An 18905-nucleotide genomic window follows, 5' to 3' on the forward strand; every position below is an offset into this window, starting at 1 on the left:
AGAGCACTATGACTGAAAGGGTGAGTGATGTCTGACTGCTAGCGTATTTTAGCATTTCTGTGCGTCAAGATGAGCTGAAGAAAAAAATTGTTCAGGTGCCATGCAACAATTTCACTCATATAATTCTTTTTTACACTACGAGGCTTATGAGATGCATTAATATTCATCTAAATAATAAGATCACTTGTTAAAAAATCATCAACTTCAGAATCTATATTTTTTTATGTGAGGATTGATGTTCTTGATACCACATCAGTATCGGAAGTATCAATACTTTAGTATCAATTTGCCCATCCCTAATGAAATCATGACCACTCACATGAGATGAGTACTTAAGTCATATGATCAGTAACCTTATAAACACTATTTTATTCTACATGGGGCAGGGAGCGACCTCATAGGGGCTGCCATTTTAGAATCACATGACCAGATGAATACTCACTTTACCTTAGTACACGTTTTGTTATTGGACAGTTTGGGTTAATCATGGCAGATTGTGGATACTGAAGTTCTACAATACTATCTGTAACTGAAAACTATTGATTTTGAATTATGCTGCATCCACATCCAGTGGTGTCACTGTAAGTCCAAGATGACACAACAAAAAGTTACTGAGCACTGCTTTAAGGTCATTAACTATTGCAAGTGGGTTAAAAAAAAAAAAGGACACTTTGATGGTTGGCTGGTCTTAGCTGGTTTAAACTGGTTTAAACTGTTCTGCCTTCCTGGTCAAGTTAGTGCTCTGCTGATTAAGCTGGGAGGCCAGCTGGTCTCCCAGCCTGACCAGCTCATATTTGCCCAAACCCCCTCTAAAAACAGCCACCTGACCAGGACTGACAGGTCAACATTCAGAAGTGAGGTACTAGTGGGTTGGCTGGTTTTAGCTGGGGGTGTTTTTCCAGTTTTTTTCCATGCTTGATCTTAAACCGATCTCATGAGAAGTACGAATTCGGCCGAGATGGCTATTTGTAGGAAATTGCATTTATACGAATTGTAGATGTGCAAATCACCAGATGTGTAATGCAGAAGTAAGCAAAAGTTCCACTTGTCAGATGTTGTGTACATGGTTCTTAATTTTATGCTCTTACTCAAACCTCATATCAAAATTTTACCATAGAGTTCCAAAACATGATTTGAAGCAGAAAGAGTGTTATGTATGATGGAAGAAAGTTGTCACATTTTAGAAGGAGATAAAGGAGAGTCATCTGACTGGCTGTTGTAAAATTTGCTGTAAAATTTGTACAACCCAACTCCTACGATTTGATCAAATTTAATGTGCAGTCACACATTTTTAGGCTTTGAGCATGCAATTTTTGTCACACAACGAATTGAACAGGATGTGTCACGCAGGAGAGCTTCTGGTTTTGGTAAATAACACTTCACAAATAACAAATCATAATATATTGAAAATGTTAAAATATACAGTCTACTCACTTTCCAGGACCAATAAAAATACACAGCTTTGAAATTTGTATCCTTTGAATTGAGCCAAGAGGACATTTGTGTGATGTTTCGATATTCTATTGGTCATGTGTCCTCCCGTCATCCAGATTCATAGTTCAGAGTTCAATATTTAGCTTGCATTTTGGCACACAGCGTTGTCTGAAATTTCTTCGCATTAGCTTGTGTTTCTGGTCTCCCATGCTAGGATGCAAATGGGTGCTAATAGATTGCAAACTGTAGTGTGACTGACCGCCCCTTTAGCCAACTCATAAGAATGCATAAAATTCCTATGTAAGAGTGTGATGTCTTAAACCACTTTGATTGAAACCAGGCTCTTTGAAATTGGTCCAAAAAAAAAAGAAAAGAAAACACATTCTCTGAATCCATTATAATAGCATCAACCCCTGTCTTTAGTACACATTGTAATCAGGCTAGATATTGGCTCTTAAAAGCAAGCTTAAAAGAACAGTCTTAGATATAAAATATTTATTTTACAGCATGATTTTCCTGGCAAAAAAAAAGAAGCTTTTTCCCTCATTTATAAATTTGACTATGTAAACAGGTGATCTGTCAGTTACTTTACATTTAACAAATAATTCTGTTTCAGACAGCTTACACTAAAATACCTAATATTACAGTCCACTATAACAATTACAATACTTAAGTTATTCAAGAATATATATATATTTTAAAGTTGCATTCTAATAGTCCAGTGCAACTTAAAGAATTACAGTTGCAAATTCATGTGATAATCCTATGCAAGATTGGCAGTTTATGCTACAATTTACCACTAAAAGCAACTACTCATATGTAAAATTAAAAAAACGGAACATTTAAAAGAGAAATCATTTGATTTGTAAAAGTTGCTGAAAAATTACTCCAGCTTCAGTGCCACCATATACAGTACGTCCCTTTAAGACATTTTTACAAATTACAAATATTTCACATTCTAATCATAGAAACATATAGCAGAGATACAAAGACACCATCTGTGTGGAAAACAATAGATGGCAGAACAGTATACAAACGATTGCAAAATGTCTCTCCCGTTTTCAAGGATGAGTTCACGCATGAGACAAAATAAAGCTGATAAGAATAACAAACCTCTTTTTTTTATTTACCTTGGCTCCACTAAAATAGTATTCAATACCAGTGATGTCACGTTACAATCAGAATCCTTGTCTCTGACTCTTTAAGCAAAACAACTGAAACTTGCGTTTGACTCTGACTACTTTGGGTGTCACAAGAAAATTGGGCAATACCTCAGCTGGGGAACTCCAAGTTTGGTGTATTGTGTGTGCATGGTTTACTTGTTTCACTTTGAGTCAAATAAAGTTAGAGAACTATTTAAAAATGTTAATCAGCGGAGCGAAACTAACACCCTTATTTTTCCCTTCCTGTATTTACATGTGTGCAAATATTTGTTTGTGTGCACTTATCTCACTGTGCTGTCTACTTCCAAAAGTCCCTCGGCTCCACAATTGATTATTAGCAGTTTTAACTAAATTGTATATAAGAATCAAGTCCAGCTACATAGTTCAAAAGCATATAAAATCCCAGAAAGTGAGATGTCCTGTGTTTCATCTTTGTTCAAAAATACTAAGAGTAAAATGGTGAAGCAGCAAGCTGGCATTATCACTCCTGGACTGTTGTGATGTAATTTGCCAGCAGATTGTGGGCACAGCAACACAATAATATTTGGCACTCCAAATTTCCACAGCGTTTTGGAAAACAGATGCTGCCATTGCAGCCTTGGAGAAATATATTCCATAACAAGACATTCCATTTGTTAATTTAATGGACCTCTTTGCTTTCTGAAATACTGTATTTTGACTAAGAAGTCGTAGATAGCCAAGTAAGCAAGTGAATGATATCCTGGAGTGATTGATTATTAAACAGCGCCATTTGTACCGTGTCCTGATCATGTGCTTTTACAGTGTAAAAGAGCTCTGCATGGGGGTGTAATTCATATTCTGGGAAAAGTGAGGGTCGTTATCAGAGGCAGGGGATCCTGGTATGGAGCCCCCTGGCTGCAGTGAGTCCCTGAATGGAGAGGGTGGAGTGAGCAGTGTCAGCTTACTCTGGGCCAACTCCTCTACACCTTCCTCTTCCTCTTGTGTAGCACTATCGCACAAAAACCCATGAATGAGGTCAAGAGCCTCCATTTCAGATCCCTCCTTAGAGAACACCTCCCCCTGCAGGGGAAGAGGTAACTTATTGGCAGATGAAGCATAGGTGGGACTCAACTTGTTGCATTTGTCCATTACAAATTGATCAAAATCAGGAACTGTAGAGCTCAGAGTATCCACTTGCCTCCCCTGTGGACAATCACTAATGTGGTCTATTAAGTGAGTGGGAGAATAAGAAGGTAGAACTCCTTCCTCTTGTGTTGTTTGATGTTGTTGTTGGGGATGTTGACCCCTATCGTGCTCCTCATTGAGGTTGTAGATGGCCTTGTCGTCAGGGCGTGAGCCATTGGAGGCTGTGTTGAGTCCAGCATCATATTCTGGGTTGGGGGGTTGTGAGGCATTAGTTAGGGGTCGTATGACCGCTGTCTGACTCTGGCCGACTGCTTGCCTCCTCACATGCACAGACAGTCTGTGGAACACACTCGACCCCCTCCCCTGCGGTCTGGCACCTGATTCAGACCATGACACAGACTTTCCATTAGGACTATGAATGAAACAGAGACCCAACGTTATTCCCACGAAGAAATGCCAGAATGCAACACAAAAGACAAGAAGAACATGAAAATAATGTTATCATTAGGCATGTCGTCATTATTTCTATAAAGCAACACTTAAAGGGACTATTAACCCAAAAATAAAAATAATGTTGTCTCATGTTGTTCCATACCCATACTGTATGACTTCCTCTCTTTCATGGAACAATAATGGAGATGTTAAGCAGAATTTTAGCCTTAGTCACCATTCACTTTCATTGTATGGAAAAAGATGTACTGAAAGTGAATGGTGACTGAGCCTAATATTCTAAAAGTCATTGTTTGGGTGAACTGTCCCTTTAATCCTTTTAACATTACTACAATTATCAGCCATAAAACTCATGATAAGTGTTAGCACACGATGCATAACTAAACATTGTTAATTCATGAAGTCGCTGACAAAGAGCTCCCTCAAACATGCCAATTGCGTGTCTCATAATGTTCTGCTTACAGAGCATTATGAAAGCCATGATGGCTCATTCTTTACATTGCTCTGCTCAAACTGAACATCATGCAATATGAACAATATGAACAAGGGCCTCTTGGAATTCCCTTCAGTTTCAGGTCACCATGGCATTCACTGTCAAGTTAAGCAGACAGAGATGCCTATGAACTGAAAGCTGCATGAAAGTTAGAAGGGAAAAGGATATGGGAGCTACAGCCTCTGTGAGAAATGGGTTACATTTTCAGTTAAGAGAGGGAGGCGAAGGTTTGTAATGGGGGAAGAGGGAGACTGAGAAGTGGGTTAATACTGAGTGAGGAGGAGAGGGACTAAGTGGATGGGTAGTTTGATGAAAATTAGGTTACGTTTTGGAAGAGGATTCAACAAAGAGAGAGGACAACTGTATAGTGTCTGGTTCTAACAAAACACTCTGTACATACTCTGGTTGTTCTGCAGGTAGAAAAACATTGGAGAGCTAGCATAGGAGAGACAACTGAAATACACACACATGCTAGAAAGAACACTTTCAGCGCTATCGGTGCAGTCCAACTTGTTGCTGTGCTACTGAGAAAGACACTATTATTTAAATTCCATACATTTCATAGCCTGTATGTGCATTCAGCTGAAATTTCAGAAATGTAACTCAAAATCCACTGCAACTTTTTAGAAGTTGACACTTACTTGGTGCTGCTGGTTGTATGGTTGTTTTTCTTCCTGCGAAAAATGTTGAGGATGCTATTGCTTTGGCAGGGAGCGGCCTTCCCGTCGCCCACGTGCATACGAACCACGTCTGAGGTTGTAAAGGCACTGCGTACGTTGCGCTCAGGCTTGGCGATGATGATGTACATCTTGGGTGTGAACATGCAGCCCAGTGCTACGGTAACGCTGAGACTGACCGAAAAGGAGGTGGTGATAATTTTGTAGTTGGAGCCAAAGTAGATGGGCACAAAAGCCAGCCATATAATGCAGGTGGTGTACATGGTGAATGCAATGTACTTGGCTTCGTTGAAGTTGGCGGGCACATTGCGGGTCTTGAAGGCATAGTAGGTGCAGCTCATGATGAGCAGGCCATTGTAACCCAGTGGAGCCACAACGCCCACGTTACTTGTGTTACAGATGAGGTAGACCTCCCTGATGCTGGGGTAACTTTTCACTGGCTCAGGGGGTTCCAGCACGATCAGCGTGACTTCCACAGCCAGCTGCAGACTAATCAGAACAAAGGCAATAACCACCTGGGCCCAGGCACTCATGAAGCGGGGCTTTCGTGTGCAGATTTTCTTCTTACTACCGGCCAGAATGCGGGCAATGCGGTTGGTCTTGGTTACGAGGGCGGAGTAGCACATGGTGGAGGACAAGCCCACTAGGAGGCGCTGCAGGTAGCAGGAGATCACAGTGGGATGTGCAATTAGTGTGAAGGGGCAAATGTAACCGAGGAAAATACCCGCCAGGATGATGTAGCAGAGTTCACGGCTAGAGGACTTCACCACCGGCGTGTCACGGTACTGGATGAATACAAGGGTGACAAAAAACGTTACCAGGATACCGAGGCAGGAGAACACCACTGCGATGATGGACTCGACACAGCTCCACTCCAGGTATCTGAGTGGGAGAGGCTTGCATCCTAAAATAAAGGGAACAAATAGGAGGCAAATGTCAATATAAATGGAAAATAAATTAATAACAGGTGAACAAATACAGAACTTTTGGTTTATGTGGTAAAACCTGGCATGGTGTAGTTAACATCTGCTTCTCGCTTGATGAGCACAGTTTTCTTGCCTATGTTGATGTGTTTCCTATTGAAACAGGGAGTTTGGGCATGACATCAAAGGGCTTGTGCTCCTTTATTTTTATTAGCCAATAGACTTTATACATGTTACACCATTAACAATGTTTTTGAGTAGAAATATTTAAACATTCTTAAAACAAAAATTTACATGAGGAGCAAAACGACATAAGATTCGTTCTCAGGATTGGGTAATGATGAGGACTCAATCGCAGAGGAAGTTTAACACTCTTTATTGAATGAACACAGGCAGGTGGAAAGTGGCAAATATTCATAAAACTGGTACAGGCTGCAGATTGGAATGTCCAGGAAGGATATAGGAGCACCAGGGCTGATGATGGCAGTGAACTGAATGCAGAAGTAATATATTCCACAGCAAAAATGACAGTAAAAATGTAATCCACAGGGTGAAGTATATCCAACTGGAAGAAGCATAATAAACAGAGCAAAACAAGAAAACAGGCAGGCAGCATAACAGAGGTACTGGAACAATATGACAAAGAGACAGAGAAACGAAGAGGAATAAATAGCCAAAGATGAGGAGGAATATATGAGGGTGCTGCCACGTGAGCAGTGAGAATCAGCGTTCCCATAGATCACATAGTTAATTACACTGGCCACAGCAGAAGGAAACACATGAGGGGAAAAAACACAGAGACATGCAGGAATAACCAAATAACAATGAAGCATTCTTGTTTACCAAGAAATCTAAAAAACGTTTGTAATATGTATGCTTATTTGGCAGGAAATTGCATATTTCCGTCAGCCAAATTGCATACTTCCATCAGCCATCCGTGCATGATTATGTCATGTCCATAAATAAAGAAAACAAGGTCCAGCTATACAGTGCATATATAATGTGCGGTGATAGGTGTGGTGGTAAGTTGAAGCTGACAGCTTGTTGCCACAACAAATGAGCATCATTAACCACGGATCATTCAAAATGGCAACCAGTCTGAGGAATCACCCATTTTCAAAGTAAAGAAACCTTGAACTGAGAACAGTCTGCAAGCAAAAAGGGAAATCGACAGAGCCCATAATAATAAAATGCGAAACAACATCGGCTTGGCTTTTCAGAGGTGGTGACAACTCAGAAATCTAAAAGGATTTAAAACTGACCCAGAGATTAAGTTTTTCTTGCTCGACAGGTAAGATAGGTATTGGACAGGATAGACAGGTATTAGACCGATAGAGAACCAGGAAGCTGTCTAAGTACAGTAATTCATTAGATATCGTCAGCCACTCTAATGGGGCATTTTGCTATGGATTGTGGTACAGCAGTGCTTGATTTAATTTATGCTGGTAACAACGCAATCTATAAACCAGTTACTACCTTAGTCTATTTGCCTGCTAGCTTAGTTATAATTGTTTCCACCATTTCACTTTATCTGGTATGAATAGAAATTGTTATGTCTAATGTCATCATTGCCTAAACTTTTGTAACATTATTTATTTTGAAATAATTGTTTTCAATAAGTCAAAGCAACAGTGGACAATATGCTACTTACCTGCTAATAAGAGCTATTTTTCTGATATCTTTCTTTTTCTTCATTTCGTTATTTATTTATTTAATAAGAGGAGGGGGGGGGGGATGTTGAGTTTTGTTGTGGTTAGTGACATTCGCTCTGATAAGTTGATCATGGTTACACCGGTTCTCCTCAAAACGTCAGATTCATCCGCAAAGAAGAGCAGAGCCAAAGCCCAGCTCACATAATAACCAAAACTGTGTTCCTCCGCAAGTAACTTACAGTTCTATGCTTTAACAGCTAGAGGGCCAAAAGTGACATAGTCTAGCTTTAAGTTTAAACATGTATATATCTGCTTAATGTGAAGGAGTACACTAGCATATAGAAGAACTTGTAGCAAACACAAATGGTCTAAAAGCCACATAACTATAATTTGATTGCATTTGCATGTATTTGATTGCATATATTAGTGATACATTACACATAAAAAAGACTGTACCATTTCATGATTGTGTGGTTCATTTATGTGAGTTTTGATTTCTTTACATAGCTTTGAGCTTGATATGCAACACTTTTTATGTCTTTTCCTATGTGCATTTCTCTCCTTATATTCTGAAGTGACACATGTCTCTCATTCAGTATGACAGAGCTTTTCACTATCTCAGATCAGTCTGTCTCAGTGGTAATCAGAATTCCCTGTTGCTGCTCAAGTTCCGTGGTGAAACTGACACACGACTGCTGGGTACTAATGGGATTCCAACCTCACCGATATCCAGCTCTGCTCACTGCTGCATAGAGCTGTCAAAACAATGCGCAGTGTACAGGCCAGAGAGAGAGAGAGTGAGGGAGAGAAAGTGTTGGGTGAGGTGGAAGGGAAGGGCATAGTGAGAATTGATAGAGCCGGGAGGAGATAAGGCCTGAACAGAATCTAAAATGCAAACGTTACCAAAATACGGCAAGTATATTTTACTCAGTAGGAGTAGGAGCAATTCTCAATGGAAAAGTGTTTGAATGAAAAGATACTTTAATAGGTGTGTGGACAACTGGGGGATAGATGGATGAATAAAATGCAGACAACGTCTCTTACTTGCCAGTTCGTCATCAGGCCACCAGCCCAGTTCACAAGCTCTGCAGGTGAACTCATCCTGAACATATTCATTTTCTTTACATGTAGTGCAGATCCAGCAGCAACTCACTTCCCCTTTACGGATCACCTACAAAAAGAAAACACCCAGAACTCTTTCATTGAGGCCTGATACTATATTTCAATGGTTCTCAAGTTCTGGGTCGCAGGTCTCAGTGTCACAGACAAAGCTAAATGCAAATATAATCAAATACAAACATACTGTATATTTGTGCATAGACATGATAGAAAAATAGATAGATATATCAACTTTTAAAAAGGTAATATAAAACACTTCACAGTAAATAAATACATTTCTAAATTAGTAAAAATATCTAAACATTCTTAAAACAAGATAAATTACTTGACAAGCAAAATGGCATAAGATATTTTATCTCGTTTTCAGAGAAATGTAACTAAATTAAATGAGGTTAATGCTTTAAACAAGAAAATAAATGCTAATGGGGTAAGGGAAATAAATGTAATTAAAAGAGAAAACAAGTTTATTTTTCTAACCCCCATTGGAATAAATTGTTTCTTGTTTTAAGCATACATTTTACTAAATTCTGTCAGTTCTCTGAAAACAAGTCTTAATATCTTATGCAAGTTTGCTTGTCAAGTAAATACTGTATATCTTGTTTTAAGAATATTAAGATATTTTTACTGAAAAAAAGACAAAAATACTCATTAAGAAAATATATTTTTTGCAGTGTCCCATATCTTAAATTGGTGACCTCAAAGGCCAAAAGACTGCATACTTTATGGGATTTTGGTGGAAAATCATCTGTCACTTGCTAACATGGCTAATACTAATACAATATTTGGCCCAATGCTTGTTCCACATGCCAGGCTGGTAAATCAATTTTGATGTTTGATTTAAAGGGCATTTTTGTTTACATTTTGATACTGTGTTGGGTTGCCAATGTAAAATCTGTGTCCTTAAGGAAAAGCAGTTGAGAACTAATTGGTTTATTTGATTAAACTGGGAACCTGTTTTTTTTTTTCATCTGGATGAATGGAGAGTAATTTATTAAGCAAAACATGCATACATGCTTATGCCTTATACACACCTTTATCTGTCCCTTGGAGCATGGTTCACTGCAGACAGAACGGACCATCTCAGTGCGGTTCGTCATGAGTTTATAATCACTGATGCTCAGGAGACCTTCATGCCATGATCCCACATTAATGTAGTCATAGCGGCCCAGCTCATCCACATACTGCAGATTCATAATATCATACCTTAGACAGAAGAAAGAGTCAGGCAGAAGGAGAGAGAGATAGAGACAATTATGACGAAGCAACGGAAAAAAAGTAAGTGATCTACGTATAATAAACATATCGTCTGTAGTTTTGCACTGTTGAACTATTGGGACTAGCAAGTGGCAGAGTTCACACTTTTACCATGTTTACACATACAAGTCTCTCAACTTTGGATCCTCCACCCAGGATATGAATGCACAACGTCCTGAGTGCTCAGTCCACTCATCCATACTAATGACACTCCCTGGCTTACAGATGAGTGGAAGGTGCCACAAAGACACACAAACAAACACACACATGTGCACAAGGCAATGGCAGCTTTGGCAGCAGTAGCGCTGTCATCTTGTTTTCATGATAGCCAGGGTGACAGCAGCTGACCGCACCTGGCTATTGGAGTAGAGAGGACTGGGGCATCTCCTTGAGACAGGCAATCTGTTCCACTCCAAACCATCCGATACTCACCTCTATGCATGTGTAGGCTAGGGCACCAATCTAACCTATGAGGATGCATGCTAAATGGTTTTCCAATGGAATAGGCATTCACATAACTGCCATTTAGGTATTAGTTGTAATATTCTCATTAAACTTTTGACAATCTGCATGAACATGAAGTCTTCAAGAAGATCAGACTCGTCCAATCTGAGCATGCAGCACAACTCATTGGCCTGGCTTCAGTGAGCCCTAGTGTTGAACACAGTCTGTTGTTTCACTTTCTCTCACTTTTACCTCTGCTCTTACCTGTACTTCACATTATTTTGCAGCACTTATTGTCATAGCTGCCTTATTGAATCCTTGTGTTGTATTTCTCATTTGTAATTTGCTTTGGATGAAAGCATGTGCTAAACTTCATAGTATTATTCTTAATGTTTACCTGCCAGGTGAGTCTCCGTTTTCATCAAAGTAGACTTCCTCGCCAGACACACCAGTGAAGGAGGTCTTGAGTATATAGTCCAGCAGCTTACTGCCATCAATGGGATCCATTGCCTCACACAGGCCAGGATGGTTTGGGCACATTTCTCTGTGCATATCATGAAGGCCGTAAGCCATCGCATAAATTGCATTGATCACAAACCCCATCTTGCTGTCCTGGACGTAGTTGTCTTTCAAACTCTCATTTCCTGTCAGGGAGATATTTAAAAAATATTTGAGCAATAGGTAATTATGGCAGTCTAATTAGTGACACCCTGCCTCTATCAATCCATTCATGTTTGTTTATTAGTTGAATTTCATAGCGATTTAGCTGAAAATAATTTGGACACTGAATTAATTATACAGCATTATTAAGTAGAACATTATTAAGCTAGAGGCTGCTAACTCGCTTTATCAAAACATAGACCAATATTATTACAAGTCTTTGATTGCTATCGAGTGACCAGAGGCAGAATGTCACTTTGTATTCATTTTAGATTATATTTAATTTATATATAATCTTATTTTATGCCCCTTTTATTCAAATATGACATTTTAACACTATGAAAAATTGAATAAAGGAGAGTGCTGCTGTGCTGCTGGCAAACTACATGCTTTCACTGAGTTTCATAACATAGCACTGGCAAGCCACTGTACGCTTGGTATTCAAAAGCAAAATTCATGAGCCTGCCCATGGAAAAGCAATTTCAATACTACAAATGCATTCAAGATAGATCAGAGGCAAGAAAAAGAAACCTCAGTTAGAACAATTTAAAAATAAAATTATAAATTAATTAGATTCTTATTCATTCTTATTCTTTCAATGCAGTTTCTTGTGCTACTCAATGATAAGTTGCATAGTGCTCAGTTGATTTACTTACTTCAAGACGTCATAGACAAAGCAAACTCTTCATTCTCACACACATGCAGACAGGGTGGTACCTCAAAACACTGTGATCACTGTGTCTGTTTTTTTACACATTCAAATGACTTCACACACACTCTGTGAAAGGGCATATTTGTCCTTGTGCAACAAGCTTCTCTTGTGCTCTCAGTGCCACCAAGCCTATCCTGCATGAAGCACAGAATAGGTGGACTGATATTTCGCTTTGGCAGGCCCCTCATGCGCACTGTCTGACTTTGCCTGACTTTAAGGCTAATTTGAAATCTTCTACGGATGCAGCTCATGAAAATGACTTAATTTTATGATCGATATCAACCTGATGCCTTTCCAAGGGCATGGTCAGCAGGGCTGGACTGGTAATCTGTCATACCGGGCATTTTCCCGGTGGGCTGACGCACTTTTGGGCCGATCAGAAAACAAGAAATGCGCATGCACGTTAGCGAGTTGATTGACAGGTGATCTAAAAGGTGATTGGCTCTTTTACCTGCAAGGCGGGACTTCCTTTCTACATCCATTGACTGTTGTGTGCTGGATCCTCTTGGTTGGGTGTTCCAATTTCTTATTTAAATAGAAGTACTCATCTCTATCTGCTAGTCTCTGTAGAAGTCTCTCTATCTGCTAGTCCTCACACTCAATAGAAATTCAATGTCCATCTCCTCCCCGAAGTTAGCACAATTTTACTCCTGATTTCCCGCAATACTGGGACAGTAGAGGTGTACAAAAGCAACATGTTACTTTATTTGTAAAGTAACTCAGATATAATGGTCTAAAAATAAAAATATTGCGTTTATTTACTCGTTATTGAAAAAGAAATCTGATTACGCAACGCACATTACTATTATCATGTTACCCCCAACAGTGGTAATGGGTTTCTGTTTTATTAGCATTTCTTAATGATACTAATGAAACTAATAATTAAGTTTGTTCAATTTCGGGGGTTTTTCTGTGACAGTTTTATGTCCCATCTTTACTGTCTCTTGTGGTTACACATCTAACTTGCATGTGACATCTCTCTGAATTGTACATCTATGCTTTTTCATTGACAACTGAGAATAGCTCTGCCAATCAAAGAAGCCAAACACAGTCAAACCCATTTTGCTGTCTGTTGCCATAGTGAAGTGATTTTCAGTGCAGGTATCATCACACCATTTAGTTTCCCATCAACTCTCACTTACCTACATGAGGGTCTTTCAGAAGAAGAGAACAATAAGAAACTATAAGCTTTTTGTCACTTAATAAACAATCAAAATCTAATTCACATGACTACAAAGTCTCAGATATTTAGGTTGCATTGATAAAATTGCATTATAATTAAACAGTATTTGTTCTAAGTGTTTAGTAAATCTGATTATTTTTTAAGACACGCTTCATGAAATTGGTAAAAATATAAACAGTAGCAGAAGCAGCATCATGTGTTTTTCATGCTTTACAAAAGCAAATCATTTATAAATCCTACTCTGTGTGACAGGCAATATGAACAATTATTGAAAAAGCACAAGGATGGAAGGGGCAATGCTCAGTTTACCTATGTCACCTTTTAAAGCACCGACCAGAGGATAATTACGTGAAAAAATGGAGGGAAATATACAGTTATACATCTGTAACCCGCACACACACACACAAGATGAGACAGTCACAATGTCGGAGGAAACTGCTTTTATTAATAGCAGTGCAGGCAAAAGTACAAACAGGGTAAATCCAGAGAAGAGTTGTCGAGGGAAGCGTAGGGTCAAAAGCCGGGGAATCAAAGTGGAGTAAAGGGGCAAATCCGGGAGAGAGTGGTCAACGAGAGTGGGGGGGTCGAAGCCGGGAAACAGGATCAGAGTAACTAGACGGGACTAGTGGGGAGCAAAAGACAGGGGAACAAAGGGAGCTGGCAAGCTAAGAGGAGGACAAGAGGAGTTCAAAACTAGACGAGACTAGCGGGGGGCAAAGACACGGGAAACTAAATACAATAACCAACGGGCGTGAAACGAATGTGCTGTGATATAAATAGGGGAACTAACGAGCGGTGCAGGTGTAACGAATAAAGGGGTGATAAGACGAGTACAGGTGAAACTAATGATCTAGTGATTGGGACGAGTGCGGGTGAAACTAATACTGGTGATAGGAGAGCGGGCATGCGAGCCCGAGGAGGGAGACCTGCTAACGAGCATGAGAGCTCGTAGGAGCAAAACGAGCGTGGAAGCTCGAGGGAGCAAAACGAGCGTGCGAGCTCGAGGGAGCAAAACGAGCATGCGAGCTCGAGGGAGCAAAACGAGCGTGCGAGCTCGAGGGGGCGGAACGAGCATGGAAGCTCGAGGGGGCGGAGCGAGGGAGCGGGGTTCGTGACAGTACTCCCCCCTCTAAAACGGACGGCTCCTGACGGCCGTGCTCTGTTGCGAGGAGCGCGACCTCTGGGAAGTGGTGCTGGATGATCCCAACAAACAAAAAACCCTGAACAGACAACCCACAAAACACACAAAACACACAAACAAAATTGAGGGCAGTCCAAGGGGCACAGAGGGAAATGAGACACTCCATGGGGTCAATGGGCAGTTTCAAGGCAAGGTCAGGGGGAACATAGCGGACAGGCGGGTGGTCGGGAGATCTAGGGGGCATCCAAAGGGCAGAGACTGGGTCAGGGGGTCTGGAAGGCGACTGGAGGACAGGGACTGGGTCCGGGGGTCTGGAAGGTGACCACCGGACAGGAATAGGGTCCGGAGGCCAGGGAAGAGGCCACAGGACAGGAAGGGGGTCAGGAAGTCCGGGCTGAGCCGTGAAAGGCGGTGCCGTCAGAGGCGGCACTGTAGGCGGCTCTGGAGGTGGGGTTCTGGAAGGCTCTGGAGGTGGAGCCGAAGGAGGCTTTAGGGGCAAAGGCCTGGAAGGCTCTGGAGGTGGAGCCGAAGGAGGCTTTAGGAGCGAAGGCCTGGAAGGCTCTGGAGGTGGAGCCGAAGGAGGCTTTAGGAGCGAAGGCCTGGAAGGCTCTGTAGGTGGAGGCCTGGAAGGCTCTGGAGGTGGAGCCGAAGGAGGCTTTAGGGGCGAAGGCCTGGAAGGCTCAGGAGGTGGAGCCAATGACGGTGGTGCCATGGGAGGCTCTAGCGAGGTAGGCCTGGAAGGCTCTGGAGGTGGAGCCAAGGGAGGTGGCGCCGTGGGAGGTCCCCGAGGCGACGACCTGGCAGGCTCTCTAGTCTCGGGGGGTAGAGCCGTAGGAGGCCCGAGAGGCGGAGCCGTAGGAGGCTCGAGAGGCGGAGCCATAGAAAGCTCTGGAGTCTTTGGGAGCAGAGCCGTGAGAGGCTCGGGAGGTGGAGCCGTAGGAGGCTCTAGTGGCAGAGTCCTGGAAGGCTCGAGAGGCTTGGGGGCGGAGCCCTGAGAGGCTCGAGAGGAGGAGGATCCCTGAGAGACTCGAGAGACGAAGCCGTGAGAGGCTTGAGGGGTGGAGCCATGAAAGACTCGAGGGGCCGAGCCCTGAGAGGCTCGAGGGGAGGAGGAGCCCTGAAAGACTCGAGAGGGGAAGCCCTGAGAGGCTTGAGAGGGGGAGGAGCCCTGAGAGAATCGAGAGGCGAAGCCGTGAGAGGCTTGAGGGGTGGAGCCATGAAAGACTCGAGGGACGGAGCCCTAGGAGGCTCGAGAGGAGGAGCCCTGGGAGGCTCGAGAGGAGGAGCCCTGGGAGGCTTGGGAGGAGGAGCCTTGGGAGGCTCGTGAGGCGGAGGCCGCGAGGGCTCTGAGGGGCGAGCAGAGGCTGGCAGAGCCGTGGAAGACTCTTAGGGCGGAGCAGAGGCTGGCAGAGTCGTGGAAGACTCTGAGGGCGGAGCAGAGGTCGGCAGAGTCGTGGAAGACTCTGGGGGCGGAGCAGAGCCCGGCAGAGTCGTGGAAGACTCTGAGGGAACCTCTGCGGTCTTGATCACAAGACGAGACTGGGGAGAAGGGGCCCTCTTCCTTCTCGGACGTCTTCGGCCAATAGGGGATGTGGCCATGGGGACGGTCGAGGCTACAGGTGCTGGCTCTGGGGCGGTCGAGGCTACAGGCGCTGGCTCGCTGACCGTGGCAGACATGGGCGCTGGCTCGTTGGCCGTGGCGGGCACGGGCGCTGGCCGTGACAGGCTTCGGGACTAGGGCCGTGACAGGCTTCGGGACTGGGGCCGTGACAGGCTTCGGGACTGGGGCCGTGACAGGCCTCGGGACTGGGGCCGTGTCAGGCTTCGAGGCTGGGGCCGTGTCAGGCTTCAGGGCTAGGGCCGTGTAAGGCTTCGGGGCTAGGGCCGTGTAAGGCTTCGGGACTAGGGCCGTGTCAGGCTTCGGGATTAGGGCCGTGTAAGGCTTCGGGACTAGGGCCGTGGTAGGCTTCGAGACGGGGGCCGTGGTAGGCTTCGAGACGGGGGCCGTGGTAGGCTTCGAGACGGGGCCGTGGTAGGCTTCGAGACGGGGGCCGTGGTAGGCTTCGAGACTGGGGCCGTGGTAGGCTTCGAGACTGGGGCCGTGGTAGGCTTCGAGACGGGGGCCGTGGTAGGCTTCGAGACGGGGGCCGTGGTAGGCTTCGAGACGGGGGCCGTGGTATGGAACGCTGGTTCAGTTTCTGCCTCCCCCACAGTAAACGAGGAACCAGCGTACAGTAGGGCGAGGTCAATAAACTGAGCCAGGTTGAGAGAGCAGCGACCACCAGGCATGAATGATGAGGCTGGCTCATTCAGTCCAAATTGAAAAATGTCTTTCAGAGCCACCTCATCAAAATTCACCTGGTTGGCCAGGGCACAAAAATCCATAATATAAGCCTCCAAGGGTTGGCTCCCCTGGCGCAAAACCAAGAGTCGGGCCGCTGGCTACATAATGTCAAGGACAGGGTTATGCGTTACACCACCGCTGCCTTGCACGAAAAACTCTTGGCAAGCGCCCGAAGAGCCATCAAACCTCTCGGGGGTTGAAGGCTCACGGCGCTCAGAAATGCACTGGAGGCATAAACGGGCTCAGGGGCAGACACAGGTGAAACAGGGTGACATAAATCAGACAAAGAACATACCTGCTGCCCCTGGGCCACGAGCGCTTGGTCCTGCCTCCAAACTGTAGCTCCTCACGCCGAATGTGACGTGCATCTCCGCTCTAGTGAGCTGCGCGAATCCTCCGCATGGCTCATTGTGACTCTCTGTGGTGAGGTTGGTTATTTTGTAACCCGCACACACACACACAAGATGAGACAGTCACAATGTCGGAGGAAACTGCTTTTATTAATAGCAGTGCAGGCAAAAGTACAAACAGGGTAAATCCAGAGAAGAGTTGTCGAGGGAAGCGTAGGGTCAAAAGCCGGGGAATCAAAGTGGAGTAAAGGGGCAAATCCGGGAGAGAGTGGTCAACGAGAGTGGGGGGGGGTCGAAGCCGGGAAACAGGATCAGAGTAACTAGACGGGATTAGTGGGGAGCAAAAGACAGGGGAACAAGGGGAGCTGGCAAGCTAAGAGGAGAACAAGAGGAGTTCAAAACTAGACGAGACTAGCGGGGGGCAAAGACACGGGAAACTAAATACAATAACCAGCGGGCGTGAAACGAATGTGCTGTGATATAAATAGGGGAACTAACGAGCGGTGCAGGTGTAACGAATAAAGGGGTGATAAGACGAGTACAGGTGAAACTAATGATCTAGTGATTGGGACGATTGCGGGTGAAACTAATACTGGTGATAGGAGAGCGGGCATGCGAGCCCGAGGAGGGAGACCTGCTAACGAGCATGAGAGCTCGTAGGAGCAAAACGAGCGTGCGAGATCGAGGGAGCAAAACGAGCGTGCGAGCTCGAGGGGGCGGAACGAGCGTGGAAGCTCGAGGGGGTGGAGCGAGGGAGCGGGGTTCGTGACAACATCATTCAGTAAAATGGCATCATGCAAATTAAATGTTTCCTTAAAAATGCATTAATTAAAGCAGACATATTTCACGCATGCAAAATAATCTATTTGCATTGAATGACAAACTGACATTTATAATTAGATAAGAATGAACATATTATATACAAAATAACGTGTTCTCCTAAACTTAATTATTTCAAATGTATATACTGTAAAAAGCTACTGATATCTTGTGTATTCATTTTTTCTGTACAGTTTGGCTCACTGCTTTGAATGACTTTGGTTCTATGTTTACCTGTGCAGACCTTCAGGTAGTTATAGTTCTCTTGAGGATGCCCAGGAATGCGGCACTGGAAGCGGTACTGCCAGAACTCAGCAAACCACGGGTTCCTTGTATTAGTGTCCAAACTCAGCTTCAGAAAGTAGTCATTAAATGACTGCACTTCCTCAGTTTGGAGCTTCATCGTGATCCCACCGTCTGCTTCCTGCTCATAACCTTCTACCACCTCATCACGGTCTGCCCAGCCATCACTTCAGAAAAAGAGTGAAAATATAAAATTTTATGTTACATTAATATGTCAGGTAAATCTGTCATAAAGATCCAGACCTCCTGTAAACACTACTTTCATTAAAGAAACAGTTCACCCAAAATGAAAATTCTGTCATCATGTCGCTCTATCAAAACGGTTTGTCTGAGCATCCCAACTAGCCGCAACACAACAACTTTGGTTCAACCAATGGCATCTTTCTTTTTTCCCTGCTTTACGTGCCACCGTGTGGTATCAGAGAGTGAAATAGACTAAATTCCCTTTAGAGGGTTTTACCTAAAATACATCTAGCTAAACAGCTTTGCACCTCACAGTAGAGCAGAAAATAGCAGAGATTTGATAGTGTGCAGCTCTACAGAGTTTTATTACTACCATTAATAATAAATGAGCCAAAGTTCAGGTAGAGACACTGTGCTGCTTTGACAGGCAGGTATGACTATCCTGAGACTCCAGAGAGGCAAGAGAGGTGCTTATGGGGTAGAGGCTAACAAGA

At 43.6% G+C, this 18905-nt stretch overlaps 1 protein-coding gene across 3 annotated transcripts in view; it reads right to left on the reverse strand.

Moving 5' to 3' along the window:
- Positions 1 to 1955: 1955 nt before the first annotated feature.
- Positions 1956 to 18905, reverse strand: part of LOC127624221 (metabotropic glutamate receptor 1-like) — a 40941-nt gene continuing 23991 nt past the window's right edge. For 2 of the 3 annotated variants that reach the window (XM_052098943.1, XM_052098944.1), the window contains exons 4-9: positions 18160 to 18395; positions 11114 to 11360; positions 10050 to 10221; positions 8944 to 9070; positions 5289 to 6228; positions 1956 to 4116 (exon numbers count right to left, since the gene is read on the reverse strand). In XM_052098943.1, the coding sequence (XP_051954903.1) occupies positions 3375 to 4116; positions 5289 to 6228; positions 8944 to 9070; positions 10050 to 10221; positions 11114 to 11360; positions 18160 to 18395 (2464 nt within the window). In that variant the 3' untranslated portion in view covers positions 1956 to 3374. The remainder of the gene's footprint in view (positions 4117 to 5288; positions 6229 to 8943; positions 9071 to 10049; positions 10222 to 11113; positions 11361 to 18159; positions 18396 to 18905) is intronic. The other variant, XM_052098945.1, reaches the window with a different exon arrangement.

Source organism: Xyrauchen texanus, chromosome 30, assembly GCF_025860055.1.
Source record: "Xyrauchen texanus isolate HMW12.3.18 chromosome 30, RBS_HiC_50CHRs, whole genome shotgun sequence".
Taxonomy (NCBI): Eukaryota; Metazoa; Chordata; class Actinopteri; order Cypriniformes; family Catostomidae; genus Xyrauchen; species Xyrauchen texanus.